The sequence below is a fragment of the Equus quagga genome, chromosome 10 (assembly GCF_021613505.1).
Source record: "Equus quagga isolate Etosha38 chromosome 10, UCLA_HA_Equagga_1.0, whole genome shotgun sequence".
NCBI classification, from domain to species: Eukaryota; Metazoa; Chordata; class Mammalia; order Perissodactyla; family Equidae; genus Equus; species Equus quagga.
Genome location: NC_060276.1, coordinates 19,850,001 through 19,862,576, shown reverse-complemented (window position 1 = coordinate 19,862,576; position 12,576 = coordinate 19,850,001). Strand labels below are relative to the sequence as shown.

Below are 12,576 nucleotides of genomic sequence, written 5' to 3'. Positions count from 1 at the left end.
AAAATACTGTACAATGATTAATGCTATTCACACTGTACGATGATAATTGGTATTCATAATGATGACTTTGGATTAGCCAACTAAGGTTAAATCCTTCTCAAAATGGTTTTAATATTGAATAGTATAATCTAGGGTTTTACAAATGGGTGACCCACGTATATGCTAAAACAGTTTGCTGTAAACATGTCTGCTAACTTAGCTAAAAAGCTTATTAACTAGAAGACCCTATTTTTCCAGCCATTTTGAGTAACTCGGACTTGGCTGAGCGGTCGCATTCCAATTTGCTTACAGAACTCTCACTGATGCACTGATTTGTTTTTCTCATAATAGGAATGGATTTAGTCACATTTGTCTCTTCTGAGCTCAGCCTCACACACAAATAAGATAGCAGCTCACGTGTTGCTGGAATCCCCGACCCTGATGGCATTAGCACATAACTCAAATGTCGGTGTTGGCATATGTCAATATTACCTTAGCCTATGAAATATGTGGGAGGACGATAACGTCTTAAAAGTAAACATAAAATGGGTGCATTTTATTGTATGTAAATTGTACCTCAGTAAAGTTGATTTCAAACAAACAATTCTGAACCTGCAAATCACTTTCGGTAGGACTACTGATCTTGACCAAGATGTGTGATGCTCAGTAAGCTTTGGGAAGCTGCCCCCTAATACCGTAAGAAAGTTCTGTTCATTTATCATCTTCCAAGCATAATCTAGGCTTCTGGCAAATTAGACCCAACCACTTCGTTCTACATTCAATTGCAGAGGGGTGAACCCTATAAGGGGTTTCCAATTCCTTTTGAAAGTATACCATTCTGGAAGGTCTTACGATTATAGGGAGGACTCGAGAATGCAAGACACTGTGAGGTTTATGCCATATTCTAAGATCCCTCCACCTGGGCCTGTAATGGTTAGCTCCGGAAACAAGGTCCCCTTTTGCTGGAGCTGCCACCACTAACTTCCCCCCTTCTCCTATGCCCTGTATGGCCCTCTCCCGTGGCGGGCCTTCCCCATTGGCCAGACAAACACAACCGACTCCGGCAGCCAATGGGAGCTACTCTCCTGAACATGCAGAGGATGGGTGCTCGTGGTGTGATGAGAGGAGGTTGGCGCCTGGCACGCGCCCCTCTACATCTGGCAAGTCTGTGACAGAAACAGTAACACCCCTCCACACGCACACCCTTTCCCCTCGGCTCCCTCTTCTCAGCTGCGCGGGCCCCCGCAACCGGCGGCCGGCAGCGCCCTCCCTGGCTCCTTGGGGCGCGCGAGTGCACCTGCTTACTCTAAGACAGAGCATCCCTTTATCCCAAGGCTTGGGAGGGGGCTGCGGAGGCGCGGCTCAGCTGCCCGCCTCTAAGGAGGTGAAAGAGGTATCTCCGCTCCGCACCCCACCCTCGCCGAGTTGCGTTGTTCCGAGGCTGACGAGCTCCAGAGATGCCTTAGGGTGCAGCTCTCTTTGTCCTTCACAGCTGTGCTCCCTGCCCACTGACCCCGTGCACTCCAAGAAAGTGGGGGTGGGGAGCCCGAGACCTATAGCATAAATGGGGACAAGGAGAAAGGAAGACCATCCCGGGGTGGTGTGTGCCGCTGTCCCCACCCCCTCCCTTTCCTCCTTAGGCTTCCTCCCTCCTGTGTGCCTCTGGGGTCAGGCAGGGGAGGGTCTAGGCAAAGGCGAGGCGGCGGCGGCGGCGGCGGCGGCTTCGGGAGCATCATAGGATCGAGCGCCTGAGCGTCCCGTCGGAGGATACAGGCAGAGGAGAAGGCTCGCGGCTTGCCACGCTCCTCCATCTCTCCTCTCCTCTCTGGCTTTTGTGTTAGTGCCTTGGAGCTGCAAGGAGGGTGCGCTGGAGGAGAAGGAGGGGGGCCCGGGGTGAGAGGCACCCCCTTCACGCGCGCGCGCGCACACGTTGCCGGCGCACGCACACACGCGCGGACACACTCACCGACACGCACACACACACGCACAAAGCTCGCTCGCCTCGAGCGCACTAACGTGGCCGTTTTCTTTGTGTGGAGCCCTCAAGGGGGGTTGGGGCCCAGGTTCGGTCCCGGGGAGATGGCGCAGCCCATCCTGGGCCATGGGAGCCTGCAGCCCGCCTCATCCGCTGGCCTGGCGTCCCTGGAGCTCGACTCGTCGCTGGACCAGTACGTGCAGATTCGCATCTTCAAAATCATCGTGATTGGGGACTCCAACGTGGGCAAGACCTGCCTGACCTTTCGCTTCTGCGGGGGGACCTTCCCAGACAAGACTGAGGCCACTATCGGCGTGGACTTCAGGGAGAAGACCGTGGAAATCGAGGGCGAGAAGATCAAGGTGATCCAGATGGTCAGGTCCGGGAAGGGAGGGATCTGGGAGGGGGCCTCGCCTGAGGCATTGCTCTAGAGATTGTAAACGTCCAGCGCGTGGCTGTGTCACCGCTTGCTGAGCCCAAGACCCTCGGCACCCCCTCATTCCCTTTGCCTCTCTCAGTGGCCTGGTTCCCACCTCACCCGGTTTTTTAGGGCAGGCGGGAGTGGTTGCATTCATGCCCTTTGCCCCTGCTTGACAGCTGTCACCAGGAAAGGCATGTCTGATCCCATCCTTGACCCTGAACTGAGCGCAGCGGCACCTGTGGGCAGAGGGAGGCGTGAGGCATCTCTTGGTCCTGGTCTGTGGGATGGATCCCAAAGCACTTTATACATCTTGAGGCCTCTTCTACCTCTTGGGTGCCAATAGAGTGCAAAAACCCACTTTGGCTGAGCCCCGAGGCATTAGAGGGGAGGAAAGGATGGCAATCCATAGAGAATGAAAGCCACTTTATTTTAAGTTAGAGTTTATGGTTAAGATTAGGGCTGAGTTGGAATAGGGGTGGAGTGGGGTGGTTCTGGCACAAAGCCATGAGCCCTTTTAAACAAATTGAGACAGAGTCACCTGCCAGCCCTTCATAACAGACAAAACTTGTTCTTTTGGAACAGTCCCCCCAAATGATATCTTCTTTATTTGTCTGGGGTACCTAACGAATAAACTGCCCATTACTCATTCTATTGGTATTATCTGCAGCAGGCCTTTGTCGAAATGCAGAGCAACTTATCTGAGGGCCAAGGGAAGTGTCTGGGTCCTTCCCCCTCATTAGTTTCTCAGATAGGCTAAGTACAGATATTCTTGTCTGACCATTTGTGCTCACTTTTGGTTCAGAAAAGGTAGAAACTGAATAGGGCAGGAGTATTTCAATGTGCAGAGGATGGTGGGAGGGAGGACATGGCAAGGGTGGCTTCATGTGTCAGGGGAGCGGCCGGGGGGTAGGGTTATAGGCAGGAAAGGCACCTCAAAAGGCGCTGGGCGCTAAAGATCAACTCCGCTAGCCCCCACCGCCTGCCTCTTCTTGAGCCAGTGGTCGGCCCCTGTTGGATGAACCTCCCTGCTGGTCAAACAGCCTGAATGACCACAAGGCCCCTCTTCTGAGTGATGTAGAGAGAAGGGCTGAGTAACTGGGGAGAATGACGAAACACTCTAAACTGTGCAAGACTCCTGACTGCTTTGATTATTAAAATGAACGGGTTTTAAAATGGCTCCAGAAACCAGGCCAAGGCACTTGATGTCAGGAAGATGGGCAGCTCGGTACTGGTGAGGGAGGGCTCTTGAGAACATTTGAGCCTCAGGGTCGGGAAGATATGGCACCGTTTTGAAATAGTGATCTTTTTCACCGCTTGCATTTTGGGGGGAGTTGCTTCGCTTCCTTTTTAAAGTCAAAGCAGGTATCTGTCTCTATCTTGTCCTGGGGCCCTTATGTTTACATTTGCTTGTTTAAGACTTTCTCTAGTGTGTCTAATTTCTTTAATGTAAGGTTTTAAGATTCTGGAAATTCTAAAACATGCCTTTTAAAATGCCTTTTAAAAGTAGAAATATACTTGTGGATGTGCTCTTAAACCCTCAAAACCCTTAACGTTTAATGCTATCACTTGTTTCAAATCAAGTGTCACATTGAACCAAAGAGTTCTCAGGATTTAGGAGAGGGGCCATAAATCCACTGAAAATTCAGAAGGAGGAAAAAGGAAGTGTTTGGGTGTCTGGGGAGGAGGGAGAAGAGGGGGAGAGGAGAGGAGGAAGCTAGAAAGTAGGAAATGGGAGGTGAAAATGAGGGGAATCGGGTCAGCACCCAATAGACTCGGGGAACTTGTTAAAAGGTTCCTTCCCTTCTGACACCCCTGTACTTCGCCAAACTGGATTTTACAGTCTGCCAAAGATTCCAGATTCCCAGGGGGCAGAGCCTGTGACAGTGTGATTCACTAGAAACAGAGCTCGGCACAACACCACGTGCTGATAAGTGCTTAATACAGGCTTTTTTTGGGAAGATGATATTTTCAAGAGGGCAAAGCCTTGTGACACTGCTCACGGCGGAGCCCTCTGAGTGCAGATGCTGAAGGAGCTCAGGGTGGGGTGTGGGAGTGGGGAGATGGTGACCTTGCCTCTTGTAAAGCTGCTGCAACCTCAGGGCCAAAGCCGCCAGGCAAGACCAGCATGTCTGTGGGAAGACGGCAGAGCGTGGCAGCTAGCACAGGATCTAGACAGGAGAAGATTTTGCCCCACACGCCGGCTGGCCTGGAGTTTCTCAAGGAACAAGTGCCAAAACCATGCCATGACGTGACTGCCAAAGGTTTCTTCCTTTGGGGGAGGGCAAAAAGTCCAGGGTGACAGGCTGAGGTGGCCCTAGACCACAGCCAGCAATAGAAGGCTGTCGGGCTATAAAATGCCAGGTCTCACAGGAGAGTGGTCGAGAGGTCTCAGCGAGCTCTTCTCGCAGTCCAAGAGCAGGGTGTGGCCTCTCCTGGGCTGTTCTCTGCCTCCCAGGGTAGCACATGTGTCAACTCCTGCAGGGGGATGACTGACTTAGCGTATCTGGGGCTACTCTCTTAATTACCAGGGCCATCCCTAGGGCTTTGAAGCCCCATTTGGTGTCTCCAATCAATGTGTCCCCATCACCTCCCCATCACAACATGTACAATACAGTGTTTCCTGGTTAATGTGAACATCAAGAAAAGCCTCCAGTGAGTAGGCAATAATAATAACAACAATTTCTATTTAGTGAATAAACAAAGACCCCAGGCTAGGCACTTTACACGTGCTATCTATTTCATCTTCACAGCAGCCCTATGAAATTAAGACTATTATCATTATTCCCAGTTTATAGCTAAGGAGACCAACATTAGAGAGATTAAATAACTTGCCCAAAGGCACATGGATCTGAGCTTCAGTCTTTGACCCTTGACCCCAAGCACTTCACCATCTCACTATCCTGCCTTCCCTGGGACGGGATCAGGAGTGCTCACGGGGGAAGGGTGGCATGCCAGGCGGCCAGCCTTATGGTCTCTTTTAGGCCAGGGGCCCAGGGTTATAGCCCCAAGACCCAGGAGCCTTCAAGCTGTCTCCTTCAGCTGCACTCCAGACATTGAACTGAGTACCTGAGTCTTATGTTTTGCACCCTGACTGTCTCACCTTGGGCGTGAGAATGAGAGAATGTTCAGAGATGGAAGGGACCTTAGAGAATCTCTAATCCAACGTCCTCATTTTACAGATAGGAAACTGAAGCTCAGAGAGGGAAAGTGACTTGCCCAAGATCACACAGGGCCCGGCCTACAACTCAGGTCTCCTAATCCCCTTCCTGGTGCTCTTTCCATATAAATCTCCACTCTAGGTGACTCCCATGGTCCATCCAACCCATGCAGTTACCTGTGACAGGGACAGGGAGGGACAGCATATGGGCAAGCTGACACTCCTTCCTGAGATCAGCCTAGGAAGGGTGGAGGCATCCCCCAACCCCCAAAGGAAAGGTGGAGCTTCCCTTAATGACCATTGTGTGTCTGTCTCCTAGGGGTTTAGCTAACTCATATTGAACCTGTCTCCGTCTAAAAGCACTGGAAAATGCCAAGTAGCTGTATGTGGGGGATGGGATGGGGGAAGTAGTAGAGGGGAGGCTCAGAATTAATTTTTGAACCGTTCTTCGTAAATTCTCATGGAACCCCTCCCCCCGCCTCTAGTTTGGTTTCTCCCACAGGCTGGGTACCCCCTCCGGTCCAGCCCTCTGGACCAGGAAACTGCAGGTCAGCCATGGCTGTGGGCAGGTGCTGCCCAGGACTATGGATTTCTCGTCGTCTGCTGATCACTTGGAAAAACTCCTACCTGTGTTGTATTATCGAGTGGACAGGGGCTGAGCTGTGTGTTCCCTCAGAAGCTGCCTGCAGTCAGGATGCCATCATGTCTTCTTTAGGGCTTCTGAGCTTCCCTCTTCTGCCAGTTAGCTTAATGGTTAATTATCTATCAGTGTGTGTTTCTCTGTCTGCCTTGCTGCCTCTCTTTCTGTGCATGAGTTTCTCTTTGTCTCTGTCCTCCTTTGCCATTCTCTGTGTCAGCCTTATGTGTGTGTATCTTAGATGAAGATGGGACAGTCCAGCTAGTTGAAGAAAAGATTTGTTTTAAACTTTTCCCATCATCCACTTGGGCACCCTCCAAAGGTTACAGATGTATTTGTCTCCCTTTCTCCTCTTCTACCCTCCCCCGCCAGCTTCCAACAAAAGGACATTCATGTCTCATCTATAGAAAGATGCCAGATATATTCCCCAGGGAAAAGAAATACTCATGTAAGTGAAGAGCACGTGCAGGGGGTGGGGGATCTGCTGAAGCTTGCTCAGGCAGTGGGAGCCCCAGGAAAATAGTTCAAAAGACTAGATTTATCTTTGGCAGCTCCCCACACTGTGCCCCTCGACCCTCCTCCAGCATCCCCGTCACTTTGGCCTACCCCCAGCCACCCATGGCATGTTGCTGGCATTCTTCTCTCCTCCCCCTCCCCACTGACTGCCTTTGCCTTGGCTCTAACTCATCATCAACAAGCCAAGCTTTCTGTGCTTTCCAGGATGAGAACCAACAGATCCAAGGAGCAGTGCTACCAGGACAGGGCTGATGGGCTTTCTGAGACAATGGCAACAACTAACATTTGCAGAGCACTTTATATTCTGCCAAAGCTCTTTCTCACGTGTTATTTCATTTGCCTAGTCATTTACTCAGCTACTAAGCGGGGGAGCTGGAACCCAGGGCTCCCAATTCCAAAGCTACTGCTGCGTTTCCAACAGCACCTCCTGCTCAATGAGTTGTCAGGCCAGACTTGATGGTGGAGGTTTCAGGCCAGGAGGGAGAGTGTGTATCAGGCACCGTGTCAGGTACTTACAAGGAATGCTAATCCTCACAGCATCCCTACAAGACTGCTGTGGTTGTCCTCGGTTTCCAGAGAAGGGAGGACACTGAAGATAGAGTAAGCAACTTGCCTAAGGACACCTAACTAGTACTACATGTACTAAACACCTAACGTGTACTAGTAGTACATGATTGGGCCGAGACTTGCACCTGAGTTGGTTTGATTCCATTACACGCCACTGGCCCTTGGAGAGAAAAGAGAATCTGAGGAGCACGTATGTGGCTAAGGGGTAGTCAGCCCTGGCCACCACGTAGATGCAGTGCCCACAGGAAGGGAAGAATGGATGAGAGGAGAGCCAGCTGCAAAGGGGGAAGGAGATGCTTTCACTGTCTGGCAGGGGCCGGGGGTTTATGAGGATACTAAGGAGAACATGCACACCAAACCCCCAAACAAAATGAGGTCGCTTGTCTGTCTAGTGAGCCTGACAGTTGTGCTCTCCCTTTGTGATGGCTCCGAGGCCATGCCATCGGTCCTTCTGATTTTCTGCTGTGAGCAGCCTGCTTCCTGGCTCCCGTCTCACCACAGACAGGAGTGCAAAGGCCTTGGATTGGCGTTTATAAAGAGCTGGAATGGGAGCAGTGCCTACAGTTTCAATTCTGAGCCTCCAAATGAAAGCTTCAAGGCTCCCCGCAGCATTGGAAAGGCAAAGGTCGCCGGCAGAAAGGGCCCTCCCTGCAGTTCCGGCAGCTTGGGCGGTGTATACAATTCTGAAGCCAAAAAAAAGCCAAACAGCCAACCTACTCAGCCCCAAACACCTCACACACTCCCACCCGTGTTCCTGCTAGTGGCAGGTATTTTTAGAGTCCTGAGCTCATGGTGTTAAAGCATCTGCCACATGCCTGAGGGCTGGTGGGGATTCAGCCTTACTCAGAGGCAAGAGTTAGGACTACTGGGGGGCGGGGGTGGGGATCAGGAACCGAGTGGTAATGATATTCTTGTGCTCTATCTGCTCTCTTCCCACCGACCTCCATTTCTTTCCTGGCCTGTTCTCCTTTTCTTCCTGCTCAGAGCACTAGAGAGGTGGAAGAAATGAAAATCTTTTTTGTCTTTGCTTGCCAAAGCAAATCAGTGTTCAAGGACTTATGTTTTTCTGTGTGACCAAAGTCGAACGTTTTCTCTGAAATCACCTTGGCAGACACTTAGAATGCTGGACTGTTTGTAGTGTTGGTGGCTCAGGCCAATAGTGCTTTTTGGTGTTGAGGATGAGGAGGGTGACAGCCATGATGACGAGTGATCTGATGCAGAAAAAAGTCCGCTTACAGTTTAACTGGAGAGATGCCAAGAGCACTGACGAAACAATTAGAGAACAAATAAATATAATCTAAATGGTGAGGCACAGACTCAAAGTGCAGTAGAAATTCCTAAGAAAAGAGAATTGAAGAGAAGTTGGGGGAGGTGTTAGGAAGAAGGTAGAGGCATGAACTGAGCCTTGAAGAATGGGTGAAATTTGGATAGGGCAATGGGGGGCAACCAATTCTGTAGGGGAAGGGGGGACTAGCAGGACCAAAGGGACAGTACAGGGAATGAACCAGGCGTAGATGAGTAGTTCAAAACCAGGTTGGTGGGGTCAAATTATGGCAGACAGAAATCTTTTCATTTGATGCTACGTGCAGTGGAGGGCTACCATAATTTCCTGAAGCAGGGATTTAGGAAGGCTAGTTTGAAAGCAGTATGCAGGCAGCATTGGAATGAAGACATCTAGAATCCCAAACACTCTGCTGTAGTCTAGGAGTGAGAAGAGGAGGGTCTGACCCAGGGACATGAAAATCGAAATAGAAGAAGGGGTGAATTTGAGGGTCGTGCTAAAGGAACGTGGTAGCCGCGTCCATAGAGGAGATGACGGGGAGCCTGGACAATGATAATTGATGTTCAGCATGATGACTCTGGGGCCGTGTAAGATCTTTACTCAGCAAAGAGATTCAATTATATTTACTAGATTATACTTACTGACTGCTAACTCCAAATAAAGGCGATACTTCGTTTTAAGAGCCATAGTAGTCAATTAGTGGCCATAATCAAATTTGCTTTGATAACTGAGAATTGTATAGGGCCTTGGGACCATCATTCTGAGTATGAATTTCTCTTGTCCAAGACTTTGGATATATAAAGGGAAATAGATTGGGCTGAACGTGTGTGGACTCCAGAGTCTCCTTTTGGAATTTTGTCTCTGTATATGTTACTGATATCAGCGTTTTTCCTTCATAATTTGGCCTTTATCCCAAAAGCTGAGATGCAGAAGAAAAATCCAGCGAGCTAAATTACCTTTTACATAACAAAGAAGGGAACTTTGTTTAAGCTTTTCTAGAAGTGAACTTATGAGAAGTGAACTTTTGTAAATTGAGCTAAAAGATGAGATTTGACCTATTTTCTTTAAAAAGTCATGCAAAACCCCCCAAAGCAAAGTGATGTTTATTACAGTAGAAAATTTAGAAAATATGAAAAAAATAGAAGAAAATAAATATCACCTGTAGTCCCACTGCCCATAAATAACCATTAATGTTTAGTGTGTACACGTCCAGTCTTTCTCATGCATATGTCTGTTGAATATTTTTTAAAAATTGGGACCATAGCATATGAAAAATTTTATACCCTACTTTTTCACTTAGTTATATTTTGTGAGCATTTCCTCCACCATTTGTTGTTTGAAAACATTATTATTATTTTTCGTGAGGAAGATTGGTCCTGAGCTAACATCTGTTGCCAATGTTCCTCTTTTTGCTTGGGGAAGATTGTCCCTGAGCTAACATCTGTGCCAATCTTCATCTATTTTGTATGTGGGATGCTGCTACAGCATGGCTTGATGAGCGGTGTGTAGATCCGTGCCTGGATCCGAACCAGTGAACCCCGGGCTGCTGAAGCCGAGCATGCAAACTTAACCACTACGCCACGGGGCCAGCCCCTAAAAACACTTTTAATGGCTGCATAATAGCCCATCGTATAGATATCTACATGTACTTAGCTATTCCTCTCCTAGGGAGCATTTAGGTTGTTTCCTGATTTTTAAAAAGTATAAATAACCCTGCAATTAAGATTTTTGTACAGAATTTTGACAACATCTCTGCTATTTCTTGTGTATAGATTTCTGGAAGTGAGATTATAGGCTCAAAGAGTTTTGAACATTTTTCACCTTCTTGGTAATATTACCAAATTTCCCTCCAGAAAAGTTGACCAATTTTCATCCCAGTTTTTCAACTAAAAACCTTAAGATTTTTCAAGTCAAGATTTTCAGCTAAAAATCTTAAGAAAAACTTTATAAATTCTGAAAGAACCTTCTCTCTATACTTTGAGAAGTCCATTCTGCCAGTCTGTCAAAGAACCACTTCCTGTGTCAGGACTTGTCACCTCATTTTTATAATGCCGCAGAACCATGTTTTCTCCCACTCATTCATATTTCCTTTGCTGACCCCAAATATGGGTTTTTGTATCTTCCAGGTTCAGGTGTGGGACACAGCAGGTCAGGAACGCTTCCGCAAAAGCATGGTCGAGCACTACTACCGCAATGTGCACGCAGTGGTCTTCGTCTATGACGTCACCAAGATGACATCCTTCACCAACCTCAAAATGTGGATCCAAGAATGCAATGGGCATGCTGTGCCCCCGTTAGTCCCGAAAGTGCTTGTGGGCAACAAGTGTGACTTGAGGGAACAGATCCAGGTGCCCTCCAACCTAGCCCTGAAATTTGCCGACGCCCACAACATGCTCTTGTTTGAGACGTCGGCCAAGGACCCCAAAGAGAGCCAGAACGTGGAGTCAATTTTCATGTGCCTGGCTTGCCGACTGAAGGCTCAGAAATCCCTGCTCTATCGTGATGCTGAAAGGCAGCAGGGGAAGGTGCAGAAACTGGAGTTCCCACAGGAAGCTAACAGTAAAACTTCCTGTCCCTGTTGAAACCAAACGGTGTAAATACAAGATCAATTATCACTGGAATTTTTTCTTTCCCTTTTTTCCGTGCCTGCATAATGCTGACACCTGCTTGTTTCCATACAAATTGATATTAAAATAAAATTTGTATAGATTATCATGTGCCTTCAAGTCTTGCTTTCCTCCAAGAAGACGTTTCTGATTGTGATGAGTAGAAGAGGCAGCTTGCCCTACTATAGAATGATATGCCCGTGCCCAGGCACACTCCCTACCAGCTGTCTATGCCACCTGGAATTCTCATCATTTGAGGCACTTCTTCAGACCTAATTCATTCTCTTATTAGGTGTGTCATCAGTGGGCAGAAACACCCAGAAGGTGGGGGAGGTATAGGCCAGATATGTCTTTCTAGAGCACCAATGCAGGCAGCAGAATAGAGAAGTCTCGAAAGAAGACGTTGACTCACCAATATTTCCTAGGTTCCCTGGATGTCGAGAGTAGGCTGCTCTCTCCTTATTTCCCCAAATTTAAAAATAGAAAGTATAGGTTGCCCCATGAGCCCAGTTGCCTCAAAGTAGTTAGAACCGGATTCCCATTTTTCACCAAGCAGTCTCTGACACCAAAGGTGGAATTTTTTCCCTTGCCCTTTCTTGGAGAGGGCAGAGCTCAAGCTAACAAATATCTATTATGCCCCCAGATCTTTGCTGGGTGCTATGGAGAAAACATAACAATAGGAGGATTGGTCCCCTACATTCAAAGACCCTCTGATCCAGGTGTGGGAATAATGTAACCACTAAACTACTGGAGAACAAAAATTAAACAAGCTTACCAAGTGTAAGGCTGTGCTATGGGGATGGAGAGCATTATGGACTCAACATCAGGGAGGGGTCACTGAAGAATAATTAGACTTACTTTGTATGTTGAATGAAGTGTAACATTTGGATTGGTAAAGAGGAGGGGAGGGTACAAAAGTAGGGAGGCAGGAATGACCTTGGGGTTGAGCAGGAGGACAACTGGGAGTCTGGCCCACTGACAGCTGTGCAGCCCTAGTGGGGAGCCAAGGTTGGGGAGACCCGTGCATCAGGCAGGACAGTTGGTTGCTTTTTGAGCCAATGGGAGCTTTTGGTGGTTCTCCAGAAGGAGTCCTGTAAGTATTTCTTATGTTTCTGGTCCTAGGATGTGAAAGCCCCTTGTCCAATTGTTAAAGTAACTAAAAGTGGCTATCAAGGCCTGTCTACAACAGCCGCGGGTAGATTTCTTTGCTTGGGAGGTGCTCCTTAAGGCGGCTCTCTTGTTGGAAGCCGGTGGGGAGAGGGACCCAGGCAGACAGCCCCCGAGCACTCTCCTCTAGTCTGCCCCTGTCCCCCACAGCAAAGGGTAATATATGCCAGATGCGCTTCTCACCCAAACAAATAGCCTGTCTGAGCCTGCCTGGTTGGCTCTGCAGCCCTCTTCTTCCAGCACCGGCTAATCCCCCACCCTACCCTAAC

At 48.7% G+C, this 12,576-nt stretch overlaps 1 protein-coding gene across 1 annotated transcript; it reads left to right on the top strand.

The window, feature by feature from the left end:
- Nucleotides 1-2,058: 2,058 nt before the first annotated feature.
- Nucleotides 2,059-11,144, top strand: RAB33A (RAB33A, member RAS oncogene family). Its single transcript, XM_046674144.1, has 2 exons — nucleotides 2,059-2,316; nucleotides 10,661-11,144. The coding sequence occupies exons 1-2, from the start codon at nucleotides 2,059-2,061 to the stop codon at nucleotides 11,114-11,116; spliced, it is 714 nt and encodes a 237-aa protein (XP_046530100.1). The 3' UTR covers nucleotides 11,117-11,144.
- Nucleotides 11,145-12,576: the final 1,432 nt, after the last annotated feature.